This window comes from Lissotriton vulgaris, chromosome 6 (assembly GCF_964263255.1).
Source record: "Lissotriton vulgaris chromosome 6, aLisVul1.2, whole genome shotgun sequence".
NCBI lineage: Eukaryota > Metazoa > Chordata > Amphibia > Caudata > Salamandridae > Lissotriton > Lissotriton vulgaris.
In genome coordinates, this window is record NC_141694.1 from 834,582,284 (window position 1) to 834,599,955 (window position 17,672).

At 47.4% G+C, this 17,672-nt stretch overlaps 2 protein-coding genes across 2 annotated transcripts in view; both read left to right on the forward strand.

Moving 5' to 3' along the window:
• The window catches only part of NOX3 (NADPH oxidase 3), a 478,144-nt gene extending 460,680 nt beyond the window's left edge, over positions 1-17,464 (forward strand). Inside the window, exons 11-12 of the mRNA XM_086926861.1 lie at positions 11,406-11,530; positions 17,338-17,464. Of these exons, the coding sequence (XP_086782987.1) occupies positions 11,406-11,530; positions 17,338-17,464 (252 nt within the window). The remainder of the gene's footprint in view (positions 1-11,405; positions 11,531-17,337) is intronic.
• LOC147708071 (uncharacterized) lies at positions 12,664-14,374 on the forward strand. Its single transcript, XM_086925102.1, has 3 exons — positions 12,664-13,090; positions 13,370-14,013; positions 14,351-14,374. The coding sequence occupies exons 1-3, from the start codon at positions 12,664-12,666 to the stop codon at positions 14,372-14,374; spliced, it is 1,095 nt and encodes a 364-aa protein (XP_086781228.1).
• Positions 17,465-17,672: the final 208 nt, after the last annotated feature.

Consider the following 17,672-nt stretch of genomic DNA (forward strand, 5'->3'; position numbering starts at 1 on the left):
TATTGGGTGTGCTTTGTCTTCGTTTTCGATGTTGTTTCTGATGCTATCATTGTGTCTTGTGTTTATTGCATTTATTTCCCCCTTGTACGGAACTCTAGGACCATCTTCATATCAGATGATGTTCGGCTGATGCCCTGGAAGTAAAACACGTATTTGTTTGTTCCACGTCGGCCTTTGTCAGGGCTGTGTCCTCAGATGAAATTGTGAATATACTTTCCTTGTGTTTTCCAGGACTTTTGCTTCTGGATTCCTGGTTGATTGTTTTTTCATCAAGGGCTTCTAAAAGTTCAAGTTGCCTGAAAGGGAAAGGGATCTTAGCCAGGAGTTTTCCATATCATGCATTTGTTGCTTGATATTTCTATTTGACGCCTTTGAATCCACTGCGTTTGTTGTTGTTCTTGGTGTGTACAGTATGTTTTAGCCCTGTATGACACCATCATAATTTATGGGTTTGAGAGGGGTCGGGTGTCTTCTGTTGTGTTTAATTCACTTTGTTTTACCATTTGGTTGATTTTCTCTTGTTCCCCAGCGTCGTTGTCGGTGCCATAGTTGATTTCCTGCGGGGCATTGACATGTATTTGTGCATGTGTAGTTATTTGGTTATGGCTGGCTTTGCTACTGGCTTCCATGACCCCCTTTGTTAACTCTAAAGAGTTAGAACTGTCTGCAAGCTCTTCCCCGTTGTAGGTCTACTTATACGGAGTACCATTTGATAGTTCATACATGGAAACTAAATTGAGCGGAACCACCAGATGTTTTATTTTTTGCATAGCTAGGGGTGTTGGTAGCTTTGTCCCGTTTCCTGGCATTGTTTAAATAATGGTTCCAGGGTCTTTTAAGAAGCTGAACTTTGAACTTGTGTTCGGGTTTACCAAACAGAGTAAAAAGTGGCGATATGAGGGGACTGCTTAGGGTGGCTGTTGCCTCTTGTCTGTTTTGTCTCCTTCATTGAGGTTTGGTTGTTGTTTTTTTGTTTTTTTAGTTACACGTTTCTGATTTAGCTTTTTCTGCCGGAATCTGACCAATCCTTCCGATCTCATGATCCTTTTTAGGTAATTGAGAGAGCCCTCTTTTTTTTTTTGCAATTATATTTGCTTTTAAATGTACTTGGTTGTTCCTTTGTCTTTCTGTAGTCCTTCTCCTGTTGAACGTGCGACGTTCACCTTTCCACCTTTTGGCAGGGGGCTATTGCTGCTGCTCAATTGCGTTATTTGGCCTCTTTTGTTAAATCTTATTTGTGAGGGGTAGGGATGGAACTGGGGAGTTGTGTAGCGGCAAACTCTCTAGTAAGAGATGCACTTGTACCCGCTGTCCTTCAGAATGATGCACTAGTACCCGTTGTTCGCGGCCTCCCTTCGGAATTTTGCTCCTTGTGGCTCTAGTTGAGTGGGGCCCGCCCTCACACCCTTGGTAGCCCTTTTTTGCTCCTGCTTTATTTTGCAGCCATGGAGACCTGTGCCCAATACCCTCTCACCGGGCTTTTGATGGTAATATAACAGGTGATATTACTTGGTTGGGAACAAGGCTATGAAGTTTTTGCCTGGCTGCTTCCTGGCCACTGCCGAGTGGGAGCTTCAACAGGCCTACCTGTAAGCTACGCCTAGACCTAGCTGAACCACTTCTGCCGGAGCCCGGGCTTGTGCTCTGTGGTGCGGGCTCTAGGCCCCCACACTCGGTGTAGTTTCAGCTGACTCGCTGACAACTGCTGGCTAGCTGGCAGCTGCAGGCGGGTGTCCTTTTATGGCTGCCGTTGTCATTTTACAGCACCAGGGAGGAAAGTACAGGATATTTTCTGAGATACAACTCAAAACTGCAGACTGTTTAAAAAAATCAGTTTTTCATCAGCCAATTTTAAAAAAATGAAGAAAAAACATTCCCGGCTGGTGTCTTTTCCAGGCAGCTCTTGGTTTGGGTGTTCCTAAATGTCTCCGGGCATCCTGCTGCCAGCTGTGACAGCCACTTGGCACAGTCAGCTTCAGCCTCGCCTTACCTCGCTTTTGGTTCTTCCTGTCGCCAGCTGGCTTGGACTACTGCGGGGGCTTAGGGGGCCTTGAGTCCACGGTCCAGGGAGTTTGTGGTATTAGTCCCCCGCTGCAGCTCCAAGCTCCTGCTCCGAGCATGAACGCTATGCCCACTAGCCGCTCCATAACAAAACAACGCGCTCTCCGATTCGCCTTGGACTGACTATAGCAAATAGTTTCTTCGACATATTGCCATTTCTTATATGTGAGGTCCTGTTTTGATTTAAAAGAAACTTTTTATATTGATTGTTGCATGTTGTTGAAAAACAAACACAACATTTCTCTGCAAAATGTATGTAATAGACTCCCACACATTACTCATCTGAAAAATAAATTAAAGGAAAATGATATTGGGAAAAAATCATTCACGGTCTGTTGTAGAGGCACGCATGGCTAAGCCAGGTGTGCCTCTACATTGCTGCCCGAACAAACAATGCGATTAAACAACACATTCCTTTACCACGCATGCCTTCACCACACAAATTTGTGGTAAAGGCATGACTGGTAAAGGGTTATGTGTGGTAAAAATCACACCCTAGTACCCCCCGTCCTGAGCACTAAAAACTAACCGAGCCCAAAAAACAACCATAACCCCCTGAGCCCTAAAAAGTACCCCAAACCCCCTGAGCCCTAAAAAGTACTCCGACCCCCCAAGTCCTAAAAACTACCGCAAGGCCCCCCGAGTCCTAAAACTATCCCGAGCCCTAAAAACAACCATAACCCCCTCAGCCCTGAAAGCTACCCCGACCCCTAAAAACTTCCCCATAGCTCTAAAAACTAACCCTCCAACCCTTAAACTACCCCACCTCCAAATACACAGCTCCACTCACCTGATTGCGTCCTCTCCTGATCTTTTCTCTTCCTGTGTCCGCCCATTCCAACATCTAGACCACGTGCTGCATTATGCATGGTTAAGGCAGACATGGTTCCTCTTGTGGGGAAACGGCACGTGGCTTAGTCTGCATTGTAAAGGCCGTTTCCCTTCAAGGTCATCAGGGCATGACTGTGTGGACAACAGAGCTGGTTCTATCCTATCAGTGGGGGGGCTGAAAGCCTGGGGCCCTGGGCCAGAGCCCAGTTTAGCCAGAGATGTTTTAAGGCATAGGCAAAGGGTGTACACACTTCATGCAACAGCGCATAGAATGAAAATATGCAATGTTAACTTACACACAAAAAAAAATTTCTGATGGAGATATCTAGACGCAGATTCCTTAACTTAGGATATCCCCAGGCATGAGACTGGACCTGGAAATGTTTTGAAGCATCACCTCTGTGTGCCGGGGAAGGCGACACACGACCCCGCCCTGACGTCATCCACCTACGTGACTTCAGCAACGTCATATAAGTGCCTCCCGGCGCACTGACGTCGGTTTCCTTATTTTCCACTTGCAACGCGGATCTGGAGTGAGCTCCTGGCCTGTTTTCAGACCTCCTTTTCGATGCTTTGCGTCGGGAACAGTGTGCGATGCTTTCGGGCTTAAAATCCTGTAATTCTTGTTCACGCAGATGTCCGCCACGAACCTGCATCTTATTTGTATGTGGTGCCTGGGGACGAGCACCATGACTCCATGGACTGTGAAGCCTGCCAACGTCTGAAACCGAAGTCTCGGCACAGCTGTCCCGGTCGGTGTCGTCTCACCCCCCGGCCTCGTCATCAACTGCAGGTCCGTCTACTGTCCGGTTCTGCTGTCGATCGCCCTCTGGGGTCCAGGGCCGTCATTCTCCACTTGGTAAGTCGAGGTGCTTGTCGCCTAGGTCATCAACCTCACCTTATCAATCAGCTGTCCCCGCGAAACTCATCAATACTGATCAAACTTTTAAGGCATGGAACGATATAGATAGCCTTAACTTTAAAACCTCTTTAGTAGCCTCCATGCCTTCCCTGTCACAGGACCCAAATACAGCTACCTCTCAATTTTATGATTGGGTTGATACAGCTGCATCCTCGCTGGTTCCCACTAAGCAAATATCCCGGAACAGATCTACTCCCTCAGCTCCCTGGTACTCAGCCGCCTTAAGACAGCAGAAACAACGATGTAGACAAAACGAAAGGCTCTGGCGGAAAGATTATGCCGAAGATGCCAAAACCAAATATAAGATAACGGTGGCTAAATACAAACAAATGATTGACGAAGCCAAGAAATCATTTTTTAGTCATAAAATTGAAACCGCAAAAAATTCACATAAAATCTTGTATGAGACTGCAAAACAACTAGCCGGTCAATCTCCTAACTTGACTCCACCTCCATCGCAACTCCTTTGTGACACATTGGCCAAGTTTTTCTTTAGTAAAGTTAATGACATATATGTTGCATTTGCCACCAAAACCAAAAATTCTTCTGAAAGCACTCTCAAAACACAGGCTGGTCCTATGCTCTCTCAATTTGTCGAAATTTCAGAAGCTCAGGCAAGGGACATAATTATCACAATCAGATCAGGTTCAGCACTTGATCCCTGTCCTGTTAAAGTTCTAATGCCAGTCTTAGAGGAAATTACTCCGGCCATAACCTCCATTTGTAACGCCATGTTTAAAACGGGTATCTACCCCAAAAGTTTAAAAAGAACCATCATAAAACCTCTGCTAAAGAAATCATATTTGGACAAGGCTGAACCCAAAAGTTACCGACCTATAGCCAACCTACCGGTCCTGGCCAAAATAGCTGAAAAAGCTATCAATAAACAACTATCTGCGTTTCTAGAACAACACCAGCTACTTGACGAAACTCAGTTTGGGTTCCGCCAATGTCATGGGACTGAGACAGCTCTAATTAAAGCAGCTGATGACATCAGACTCATCCGTGACACTGGGGGTACAGCAGTTCTGATATTACTTGATCTGTCTGCAGCCTTCGACACGGTCGATCATACCACCCTGATTGACCGTGTCGAGGGCCTGGGTGTACAAGGGATGGCCAGTAAACTGCTGGCCTCCTTTCTAGCTGACAGAACTCAGGTGGTCACAACGGGACCATTTCAATCGTCCACTATGTCACTACCATGTGGAGTACCTCAAGGCTCATCCCTAAGCCCGACACTTTTTAACATCTATGTGTCGGGCTTAGCCAATGTCATTCGGGCTTATGGGATGAGCCTCACGTCCTATACTGATGATACCCAGCTGGTTCTAGCCATTAAGAACAATGGCCATAAAGTGGCAGGTGATCTTAGGGCTGGTATGACGGCAATAGGAAACTGGATGGCCTCTAATTGTTTAAAGTTAAACTCAGATAAAACAGAGGTAGTTATCTTTGGACAATTAACACCAGAGTGGTCATATAATTGGTGGCTTTCCTCTTTAGCCCCCCCCCCTGAGCCTGTTAGCAAAGTAAGGAATCTGGGAGTCATTTTTGATGACCGACTCACGTTCCATCCACATGCCAACCAGATTACCTCCTCAGCTTTTTATAAGCTGAAGCTAATCAAAAAAATCCTCCCTTTTCTCCCTGATAAAGCCGGAAAAACTCTTGTCACATCCCTTGTGCTGTCCACCTTGGACTACTGCAACGCTCTGTTTCTCAGTGCACAGGAAGGAGTCTTGAATAACCTACAATCCATACAAAACTCTGCAGCGAGGCTTTTGGGAAATATCCCTAAACATCACTCTGCCTCTAAGACCATCAAAGAGCTGCATTGGTTATCCATCAGAAATAGGATAAAGTTCAAGATCCTGTGTATTGTGTATAAGGCGTTGCATAACCAAGGACCAGCACATCTTGTCCGTAATCTGACCCCTTATCGCCCGCTCAGAACACTACGGTCATCTTGCTCAGGAGATCTTGTTATACCCCGGACAAAAACGGTCTCATGGGGCGATAGAAGATTCCTGGTTTCAGCCCCCAAGCTATGGAACACTCTGCCACCAACGATTAAAGCCAGTTCATCTTTATGGTCCTTTCGGAAACAACTTAAGACCTGGCTCTTTAGTCAATAAATCACTCATTCTCCAGGGTAAACACTCAGACACTTAGCGCCGAGACGCCCTTGGGCCATTGTACGCGCTCTACAAATATCATAAATAAATAAATAAATTCGTCTCTTGTCAGGGGCTCTGGTTCCCGGAACTTTCTGGAAGTGCGCTCCCGACTATCGTCCTCCCTCTATCCTGTGGGGGCAACTCGGGCCCAAATGGAGGCCTATGCTACCGCCTTGCAGGCCTCCCTTGGGTCCTCTCCCGTTTCTGGGGTGGCCTTGGAACCTCCGCCTCTTGTGGGGTCTCCGACAGACTCGCTGGCGAGTTCGCCCCAACACCTATTGAGCCCCTACCTCCCAGGAACGTCGGAGATGTGGTGTCATTAGGGCTTGCCCCTCTGGGTCCCTCTCTATGCTCCACGTGGGGTCATTAGGGCGTGGCTCTCCTGGGTCCCCCTCTTCGTCCGATGGCGCCTTTGCTATGCTGCATAGCCCCGCAGGGCTCCCTGTGGTGCCGCAGGTGGTTGCCCGTATTCATAGTTCTGACTTGAGCACACCCCAGCCTTCTGGGCAGGCGGCTGCCTGTCTGGAGCTGGGGGCGGCGCGGGGGCGGCACTGTCGCTGCGCCTGAGGCTCGCCTCCTCAGCTCCGCCTCCGCTCCAGACTTGAAGCCCGCTTCGGATGAGGCGGTGCCGGCACCGGAGCGGCGCCGAAAGATTGCCTCGCCGGCCCCAGCGACCTCTTCTTCTTCAGAGGGGGAACTTATTATAGTTTTGGCGCCGGACGGCGCCCACTCAACATGGGAGGCCACCGAGTCAGTGTCTGATTTAGCACAATCGGTGCCGACACGTGTTGTTTCGATGCTGTGTCGACGCCGGGTTCTGGATTCTTCTCAACAGGACTCTGGAGATGGTTTGGCGCCATTCTTCCGCCCGGCCTCGCCAGAGCTAGGGCTACCAGTGCCCCCTTTGGAATTTGTGGAGCCTCCTCAGGAGCTTCTAGATCCGGCAGGCTGTTCGCCTCCCCAGGAGCCTCATCAGGATCCTCCTTCTTCCATGGGGCTCCCTTCCGTGGGTCATCGGGCGCATCCTCTGTGGAGGGCTACCAAGGCTGGTGCGGCTTTTTTGAGAGTGGTCTCTTCGGCCACCCGCATTTTGAATATGCAAACCCCCTCTACCCCCTTGTCGGTGGACCCCTTGCTGGAGGTCCTCCACCGGGGGTTGGGCAATATGGAGCCGCTTTTGCCTTTTGAGGCATCCCTTTATGATGTCCTCTAGGGTACCTAGGTCCGACCTGCTTCAGGGGATCTGGTGGCACGTTCAGTTCTACACCGTCAGCACCCAGCTCCACATGATCCATTCTGTCTTTTTGTGCACCCTGATGCGCAAGGGTTTGTGCTGGAGACTGCCTTTCCTTCTCTGCCTCCTCTAACGCTTCCTCCCTCTCGGGAGTCCAGGTGGCTTGAATCCTGGGGTAGGAACATCTTTGCGTCCACTAGTGCAGCCCTTCGGTCTTTAAATACAGTGTGTGTTTTGCCTCGGGCAACTTCTGCCCTGTGGGACTTTGCAGAGTCTTTGCTTACTGCCACCTCCAAAGGTGCTCTCACTCATCTTCTTCATTCCATTCGGAATAGCCGCAACATGGCCGAATATACAATCCGCTCAGCCTTAGATACTGTGGATTCTTTTGGCCGAGCCATGGCGAGTTCTGTTGCCTTAAGGCGTCATGCTTCGTTGAGAGACAGTGTCTTCCCTGAAAATATTTGGGAACGTCTGATTGATTTACCCTTTGATGGGGTTTTGTTCTTTGATGCTCACGCCGAGTCGGCGGTTCACCGGCTGCTGGTGGGCTATCGGTCTCCCACTTAGGTCCCTTTAGGCCTGTCTTCCGTGGTACTTTTTCATTTTTGCATTCATTAGATGCGTTCTGTGTTTAACATAGGCAGTGAGCCTTACATGTGCTCTGTGTTTCACATGAGCAGTGAGCTTTACGTTCTCCTTTTATGTGGTCAAGGGTGTTTACCCTTTTATTAGCATCTCTTGGATGCATTTTGAATTCAGTTGCCTGTTGGCCTTTGGGGCCGTATTTCACAGGTTGCTGTGTCGTCTGCTTGTGGCTTTCAGCCGGTGGTTAAGCTCGGTAACGTCATTAAGGGCCAGAACTCTGTTCATGGGCTCGGTCATTCCTGCTTTCTTTTTGACCTGGCTTTTGCCCTAAGAGGCGTCCCCTGTTGTCCAGCTGACCCATGCACACAAGGATCTACACAACCAAGGACCAGCCTACATTAATCACCACCTGCATGGCCGTCTTTAGCGCTGTTGGCACCCGGTGCAAAATACATTTTTGTTGCCTCCACGACCTCCTCCTCGGACTCTCTCACTACCATCGGACAAAAGGTGTCCCTCATCTCTCCATAGACGCTCTCTCACATGCATTTCATTTGTTTTAAAGGACTGCTAAAGGGTGGCTTTGCTAATAAGAATGTATATGTACGCAAACAAACCTTTTTCGGCAATATTAGGCAAAGATGATGAAAGACTGGGGGGAAAAATGTAATTTCCGAACCGCTTTTATTCAGTTTGCATGGAGCTCTTTGACAGTTCATACCAGTCACTGCTCTACATTAGGGTTGTATCTTATGAACTGCAGTAACAAAAGGATATCTGTGTCAAAAGTAGTAGTCCATTCAACTATCCACATAAAATACAGATCTGTGATCTACACAGTACGCTTTCTTTACAGCAGGCATATTAACCTTCTGTGCTGCTTTATGGTGAGTCAAAACTGCCACAAGACAAAACTATAATCTCTCTCTCTAGCAGGAACAATAATCACAAGTTCTATCTTTGATATTTTTATTGCTGCCTGAAAATGGGACCTACAAGAGACTCTGCTGCAGGTGTTTTTAAATTGTAAGGTATTGATAAACGCTGCGCCTCCCTGAGGTCTGTGTCCCCCTCCCCAGGTCAGCACCCAGTGTGGGTGCACTAGTCGTACTGCCCTAAAGCCGGCCTGAACTTCCACCAGCCATTCAGAAGACTACGCTCCGCCTCTCTCTCACTTGCCCATACACCTATATCTACCGAAGTAGAAGTTGAGGAGGCTCCTTCTTCCACATCACAGTAAAAACCTGGAACAGCCTCCCCATGCAACTCCAGACCATCACCTCACTCCTGGAATTTCAAAAGGTCCTCAAGACCTGTCTGTTCAAATAAGTCTCTAGGATCTGCAAGCACCTGGATACTCTATCAGGTGATTAACCACACTTTATAACTCCTGATTGATTGATTGATTGATTTGCAGAATATTTTGATTAAACTGTGCATTATCACTGCACAATATATAGTCAGTCTGACATAGTATGATGCACAGGTAGTGCTTCTGTAGGCATTTGTGACCAGCAGCCGCCATCGCGCTGCAGGCATCTTTGACTCAAGTTTTGAGTTCAAATTTACCATTGTGAAACCAACGGATTGGGTAGTTTGCCAAGGGTGTACATCTTTATAAATTAAGGCCCAGAATTACTAAGGGCTTGCATTGCCACTGTGTCACACAAGGGGATGCATGGCGACACAAGCCCTCAAGTCAAAATTACTATGACATGCAGTCACCATACCTGGCAATGTGTCACATAGTAAATTTGGAGTAATGCAAGGCAGTGCAAGTAGATGACTTGCGTTACGCTGAGTGGAGAAGGCATTCCATGGGAGAAGCCTGGGTGTTCCCACTCATCCACCCATGGTCTTTGGCGCATTCCCAAACTTACTAGCACCAGTAGACGGGAATGCGTCAAAATGCGATTCCTTCCAGATGAGGCGTAACATAGAGAAATATGTTTTTTCCTTCTACCTACACGTGTTGCATTCTGCAGCACATGTAGAAAGAGAAAATTGCCTCAAAGAATTGTTTGTATGTATGAAGGGGTCCCTTCATACACAAAAACAAGACTGGCAGTAACACAGGCAATCTTGCAGCATGGCGCAAGGGTGCCTGCATTGGCGCAAGGCTGCTCTCAGTGGGCAAGCGCAGGGAGAGAGGAGAAATGCATCATATCATAGTAGAAATAGTACATTCCTGCCCTCTCCCTGTCATGCAGCGCATTCCATCAAGGCCTCATTGCATTGCGTCACTCCTATCTTCACACCACTCTCTCACATGTAATAATAAAATTGGTCATGTGAGGTGGTGCATTGCTGACTGCATGTTTGATGGTATGAAAAATGTTTAGCGGCCGTTGCCAGGACTCTTGTGCTTCAACTAGGTGTAGGGGCATCTTTCCCCGATTGACCCCTTGGTACCTCTAGCACTGCCCTTGCTACCCCTGGCCTAATTGGGCATGAAGGCTGTTGTAGGAAGAAAAAGTAAACACGAAAGAGACCTGATCGCTTAGCTGTATGTAGTTTCCACTCCTTGGTCTTCCCCTAATCTCAGTGCAGCAAATAGTAGAGCTGCCACAGTGTGTCAAACAGGATATTGGCTCTCTTGACACTGTCCCCGGGTGGAAAAAAAAATGGCGTAACGCAAAGTGATTGGACGCGTCTGCAGAATATGAAGGGAGGTTTTTAGAATCCTATATCTCACGGATATTCATTGGTCTTGGGCTCAGTGGGGAGCCCTGAAGGTTTTGCAAGTCTCCGAAAGCTTGGGGGACCCCAGGCCGCGCAGGGTCTTGCATCACGCCCCTGTGAAGAGTTGCTATAAGGTGCAACTGAAGGTGAACTGGAAATTCCAATTGGGTTTCCAAGGATGCATAAGGACCACTGTCACTGGCCTTTTGTTGGCCAAATGTCTATACGAGGACTGGGTGTTCTCATCGCTAAAATGAATTAATCTAGCACACACAAAGGTCTTTTTAAAAAGGTAATTTATGAGACGAACCAGAAACTATGACGCAGGGATGAAAAATTAGAGGAAGACTTGGGGCTTTGGAGGTAGCTATGTCACGATTTATTTTTTGATGGCCCCTTGATAGGCTCACAAAGTGCCACTGCAAGAAGTTGGCTTGTGAGTTCTGATGGAGAGGGGGAGTAAATGTTTTGAATGTTTAGCTGCCTAGTTTTAGAATTTGGAGGAGGTGTGGCTGAGGGTCTGGTGTAATGAACCACTGTCACTGCATTGCATGAATATGTATCTTTTATGGTGAACCGAAATAAAGAAATATTGGATTGGAATATGTATTTCCTTTGCTTGCAACTGGCTGAATACCCATGGTTATGTTTATGTAAAACTTTAAATAACGTTTATAAAAAAATAAAAGAACAAGAAACTATGAAGGTAGTGGTCTAACTGTCATTCTGAGAACTTACAACCTGTACCGCAGAACATACTGACCCTGGCATAACATAGTTTGAATTACATATGAGGTCTGACCTGATGACGCTATTGGGATGTATTTGTTATATTTGCCGTACTTAGCCAGTTTAGACATGTGTCTGTGTTGCTGTAAAATTTAAGCTATTTAATGTTTTACATCAGGCTGCCCACATAGCTCTCCACTGTGACGACAAGACGGATGTCATCACTGGCTTGCGACAGAAAACCCTCTATGGCAGACCAAACTGGCACAGCGAGTTCAGACAACTTGCAGAAAATCACCCGAGGTAAGACTAGCTTTGGTTTCCCATCGGTGTTGAGCGCGGCTCCGACAAAAACGACAATAAAATACCAGCGTGCGCGATTTCAGGGGTTTGCTAGTTAAAAATGTTACACATCCAACCGAGTTCATAAACAAGACGAAATCTCAAACACAACGCCAACGAAATCTAATATTGGGATGCAAAAATCTAATAAGTGGAAATCTCAATCTCTCTGGTATTTCTCCAGACATAATTTAAATCACGCAATTCAATCACTCTTCTGCACAAAGGACAGAGTAACATTAATTTTCCTCAGGATGGTTATTAAAAACGAGATAAACGGAAGTTGTTATTTTTTTATCATCGCAGCAAGGAAATATTTGTTCCTAGGCCCATTTGCCACATTATGATTCTTCTTAGTGTGGTATTGTGACAGAAGAAAAGGCAGTTAAGCGCTGTGCATTGATCTTCACTGAAGAAATACTTTTTTTTTTTTAGTTCCTTTAAAGCAAGAATTTAGGAATGTTTTGTTCCTCCTAATCACCAAACAAACCCTCACTTCATTCTGAGTCAAATCTGCAGTGCAAGGTAGGGCACCTCTTTGCTTTTTGAAAACAGGTTAGATGAAAGTAGATCTAAAACAACAGGCCCGATTCACAGAACTAACTTAAGACAAAATCCTAAACTTACTACCATTTTGGTATTCACAGAAGGCACTTATCATTTTGGTATTCACAGAAGGCACTTACAGCCAGATTCATCAATGTCCAAATCTGCGATTTTTAAATTGCGAGTAAATGCGAATCGCAATTTAGAAATCGCAGAACAGCATTCATGATGTTTTGCGATGAAAAAATGCGATATGCAAGTGCTCGCAATCGCCGATTGCGAGAAGTCCGAAATCGGTAAATAATCGCAGAATCGGCTGATACCCCTGTTGAAATTTCGCAATTACCGATATCGCAAATTGCGATCTCGCTAACTGAGAGATCGCAAAAATGGGAAGTCGCATCCTGAGCACAGTGATGACATCACAACCAGGAAGTAGGCAGGTCCCACCCTCATTCAGCAGTGAGAGGCTGAAGCACAGGCAGCAGTACAGAGCTCCCCTCCAGCATTCCAACAGGACCACAGCAGGAGACACCACAGTGGCAGCCATGGCAGAGGATGCAGCAGGAGCTTCCACCAGTGGGAGGAAACGCAAAATTAAGTTCTCGGAGCAGGAGCTCGAACACCTAATTGAAGGAGTCTCCAGGGATCACAACCGCCTATTTGGCAAAGACTCCCGAAGGGTGCCAGAGGCGGACAAAAGACGCATATGGCTGCGCATCCGCGCCAAAGTTAATGCCGTGGGGGTGACCCAGCGCTCGGTGGACGAGCTGAAAAAGCGCTGGTATGACTTGAGAGGGCGGGCAAAAGAAAAGATTGCAGAGAGGCTGGGGGAGCAATTGGCGACAGGTGGAGGGGAGCCCACCGTCCCACCGAACACCCCACTGGAGGACCAGGTGGAGGAGACCATTGACCCACAGGCCTGCGTGGGTGTGACCCGGCTTGACTCCTCCCGACCCACCCAAGACACACCAGGTAAGTGCCATGCGACTGCAACCCCCGTCCCCTAACATTGTCCACGACTCCAGTGCATCCCATTACAAACCCCAAGCATGCAGCCAATGTACAGCTCCATAGCGCAATTGCATTGTGGGACATGTAGTTTGGCCACAATTACCAACCTGTACCATAGAGTCCCACATGTCCAGTGACAGTCAATCCTGCAGCCAGACAGGGAATAGTAGACTGCATGCATGTAGCAAGCCTAACTGTGTACGTAACATGCCACTAATCAACGTCCACTTTACATCACAGATGGCGCTGATGTCCCCAGCACTGACAGTGAGGCCCTGGTGATTGAGGAGAACACGGAGGACACGGAGGGGGATACACACCATACTCCACGGCCCGGACCATCAGGGCAAGCTACAACAACACCGGTCATCCCACCACCCACCCCTGTGGCCCGTGCCACCCCCGTGACAACAGGTGCTGCAGTCGGACCACGTAGCACACAGCCAGCAGTGCGGCCTGCAACACCAGCAGCAGGTCGCCAACAAACCCGCCGCCCTGCGGCTGTGAGGAGCCAGACGAGCGGTCTGGTCAGGGAGCCGCTCACCAATACATCCCGCGCTGGCAGGGGCAGAATTGTTAGAGCAGGTGGGCTCTCTATTGAGCGCAGGATGCTGAGTGTCCACCAGACCCAGGCCCGACACCTAGCCGCCATCCACCTCCAACTGGATAAGACAGCACGTAACGTCTCACAAATGACTGCAGCTGTGGAGGCCAACACTCAGGCAATGTCCCGTCAGCGGGATGTCAATCGCCGCCGACACCGTCAACTGTTGACCTGCCTGTCAGCGTACACGAGGTCAAATCACATCATTGGTAACGCCACCTCACAGCTCTTGCGACGATCCCTGGCCATGCAGGTGCAAATGGTGCAGTGCTGCCAGGACGTAGCTACAGCCCTGGAGAACATATCAGTGGCCATGCAGGGCATGCAGGCCAGTGGCCATGGCCAGGCGGGGGGGGCAGACGACAACAGTGAGGCAACATCAAGCCACAGCAGCCAGTCCATACCACCGGTCGTGGCACCCCGCCGCAGCAGCAGGCCCTATGCCGCTGCACGGCAAAATCAGGAGGAGGACGTAGAGAGGAGGTCTGTGGCAACTACCCGCAGACGCCACTGAACTGTGGTGCATTCCAAAGAGGCCACATGCTGACACAACAAGCATGCCATTTAGACTCACCTGGACATATGACGCAATATGTCAATCTTTGAACACTTTTCAGAATGCCATGTTTATTGTGCAGTAACAGTAACTAAAATTCTGAATAACGTAAAGTGCCTCATGTCACTATTAATGTTGTCATGCATGAGTTGAGTAATGGGTGTGGGAAGTGGGTCCCCTAGAAATAGTTCATGCAGATTTCGTTGCGGCACCTGTGTCCTTCTGCTGGATTCTCCCCGCGTGCGTGACCCACATGTGCAGGTGGCCGATTGTTATCTTCTGACTCACTGCCTGAGATGTCTACAGGTATCCTGCGCTTGGTAGCAATGTTGTGTAGGATTGCACACACGGCCACGATGCGGCAGCAGACCTCTGGATCGTATTTGATGGCCCCACCAGTCTTGTGAAGTATGCAGAATCTGCTCTTCAAAAGCCCAAATGTCCTTTCAATGCAATTTCTTGTGCGAATGTGTGCTGCATTGTAACGCCGTTGCTGTGGTGTTGCTGGGTTGAGGTATGGGGTGAGTAGGTACTCACGGAGAGCGTAGCCGCTGTCACCTGCATGATAGGAGCAGAGGGTGAGTGCCTGTGCAGCGCAGCATCATTAGCATATTATACTGTTGTGTGGCATGTGCACTTACCCAGTAGGTGTCCTTCACCAAAGTCTCCCCTGGCCAGTCGTGTGTGGAGGTCACTGTGCCGGAATATGAAGGAGTCATGTGTGCTCCCCGGGTACTGTGCTGCTATGTCCGTGATGATTGTCTTTGCATTGCATACCATCTGTATATTGAGGGAGTGGTAGGACTTGCGGTTCCGATACATGTATTCTGTTTGTGCAGGTGGGCAGATGTGGATGTGGGTACAGTCAATGCATCCTATGATGTGTGGAAATTGGGCTACATTGTAGAATTGCAGCTTGGTTTCGTTCAAGTCCTGTTGGCTGGTGGGAAATGAAATGTAGTGGTGTAGGCGGGTCAGCATGGCCTCCAGGAAACTCCTTAGGCAGCGGGACATGGTGGGCTGGGATATTCCCCCTGCAACAGCGACTATTCCCTGGAAGCTCCGGAGGCCAGTAGGTGCAGGCTGCACAATACCTGCACATGTGTGGGGATGGTGTTGGTCCTCCTTGTTGGGTGCTGCAGGAGGGGGTCTAGGTCCCGGATCAGCTTCATTATCATTGCCCCACGTAGGCGGTACTTTGCGTAGATCTGCTCCCTGGTTTGGCCCAGTAGGGTGACCCGCTGACGGAATATCCGTTCCTGGATACGTCGTCTGTTCCGTGCTGCTCGCTGTAGCCTTCGCCGCCTGACCACCATGTAGAGTCCTGGCATTGTGAGAGTCCTGAGGCTCCAGCTGCATGTCCTTAAGTGTGTTTGTTCAAGCCAGCACCTGTGGGTACTTAGCAATACTTTTTTTCAGATGTGTTTTTTTTTCTTTCATGGTTGCCACCTGGTTTGGGTTCTCCTTAATTTGCGCGTCGCTAATTGCGATTTGTTTTTTTTTCGCTATTTGCGCTTTTTCATGAATTGCGATAGCGATTTTTTAGCGATTTTGCACTTTTATTCTCAGAATACCTGCTTTCTCGCTATTACCAATTCGCTGATTGTGTTCTTCCTGGTTTCTGCGAATTTCATAGCGATTTTGCATAACTATTTAGCAAATTCACAATTTTGTTTGTTGAATACCTTTTCTACAAATTGCGATCGCAATTGCTTTTTTGCAGCTATTGCGATCGCAATTTGGCTTCATGAATCTAGCTGTTACTCATTTCGGTATTCACAGAAGTTAGAAGTCCTAACTTTAGGACTCCTAAATGCATTCTGTGAATACCAAAAGTCTTAAAGTTAGGATTTTTCTCAGTTTAGGAGTAGTAAAGTTAGCTTTAGGACTCCTAAACTGAGAAACATCCTAAATTTAAGACTTTCGGTATTCACAGAAGGCATTTAGGAGTCCTAAAGTTAGGACTCCTAACTTTACTACTCCTAAACTGAGAAAAATCCTAACTTAAAGACTTTCGGTATTCACAGAAGGCATTTAGGAGTCCTAAAGTTAGGAGTCCTAACTTCTGTGAATACCGAAATGAGTAAGTGCCTTCAGGAATACCAAAATGAGTAAATGCCTTCTGTGAATACCAAAATGGTAGTAAGTTTAGGATTTTGTCTTAAGTTAGTTCTGTGAATCGGGCCCGTTGACACTGCGTTTTGATGTTGCCATTAAAAGAGGCTCCTAAATGAGTTCCTATGTCCTTAAGTAAAAGTGATCAGTCTTTCTTGCACAAATACAAACGTTTTTTTCATGTGCAGTTGGGCTTTCCAGATTTGTAATATTACATAGTGCACCTCATTCAGGACAGGAAAATGTTAGAGGCAGGAGAGAATTCCCAATCTGCCTCTAAATCCTGAAAACGTGCAACTATTGCAACTTTTGTGGAATCAAGACATTTGAAAACCTCAATGTATGTAAGAAGTTGGCCCTTTGTGTGAGTAAATCTTTTTACTAGTGTAAACCCTCCTTTGAGGAATTGCTAAAGTGGTTTTAGACTACTTGAGCATAAAAGCTACATTCAGTAATTCATTTGAAAAAGGTATCCAAGTACAAAATTATGTTCAGAAGCCCGCGGCTGGCACAATAAAATATTGGTGTGCCAAATCCTAAGGCTGCATAGTCTTTATCCCACCTCATGCCCCTTTATTCCCCCCACCAGACATCCCTCGTCTCATAATTTCATTCTTGCAGTTTTTTTTTTATTCCTACTTTCTCCCTTTGTCGCTGTTTTTTTCTGTTTTCCTCTTCCTCCTTCGTTCCTCCTGATTATTTCAAAGCAAAAGAGATTCAATGTCAGTTTTGGGGAACAGCACTTAATTTGAGGCAGTGGTTTCAGGTGATGCGCACCGACACTCTGTTCAGGAAAAATAAACACTGACTAAGCAGCTTTGTGAATAAAGGCTGCTGTTTTAATACAAGTGCTAGCTGCTGAACCGTGGACAGGCACAGAAAAACTACACATAGCCTGAATAATAGTTTTCTTTTTATCTTTTCTTTCCTCAGCAAAACCATTGGAGTGTTTTTCTGTGGCCCCAAAGCATTGTCCAAGACGCTTCAAAAAATGAGCAGCTTGTATTCTTCAACGGATCCGAGGGGTGTTTGCTTCCATTATAATAAGGAGAGTTTCTAAGCATCACATTTCCTTTAAGCAAACCCTACTATACATCAAATGAATACCACATGATGTATTTGCCCAGGATATGGGAGATCAGACAGTTGGTGACCAGCCCATGTTCTGAATGCCAGATTGCAACCAAAGCTGGTTTGAATCACAGATTACCTATACACTAACTTTGAAACACATCCCTTTTTAGAGAAGACATCTCACCCACAGCTGG

Coding starts and splice junctions, on each gene's coding strand:
- LOC147708071 (XM_086925102.1), top strand. CDS start 12,664: ATGGCAGAGGATGCAGCAGGAGCTTCCACCAGTGGGAGGAAACGCAAA. Junction 13,091..13,369: donor ACCCACCCAAGACACACCAG/GTAAGTGCCATG, acceptor TTTACATCACAG/ATGGCGCTGATGTCCCCAGC. Junction 14,014..14,350: donor TGGTGCAGTGCTGCCAGGAC/GTAGCTACAGCC, acceptor AACACTTTTCAG/AATGCCATGTTTATTGTGCA.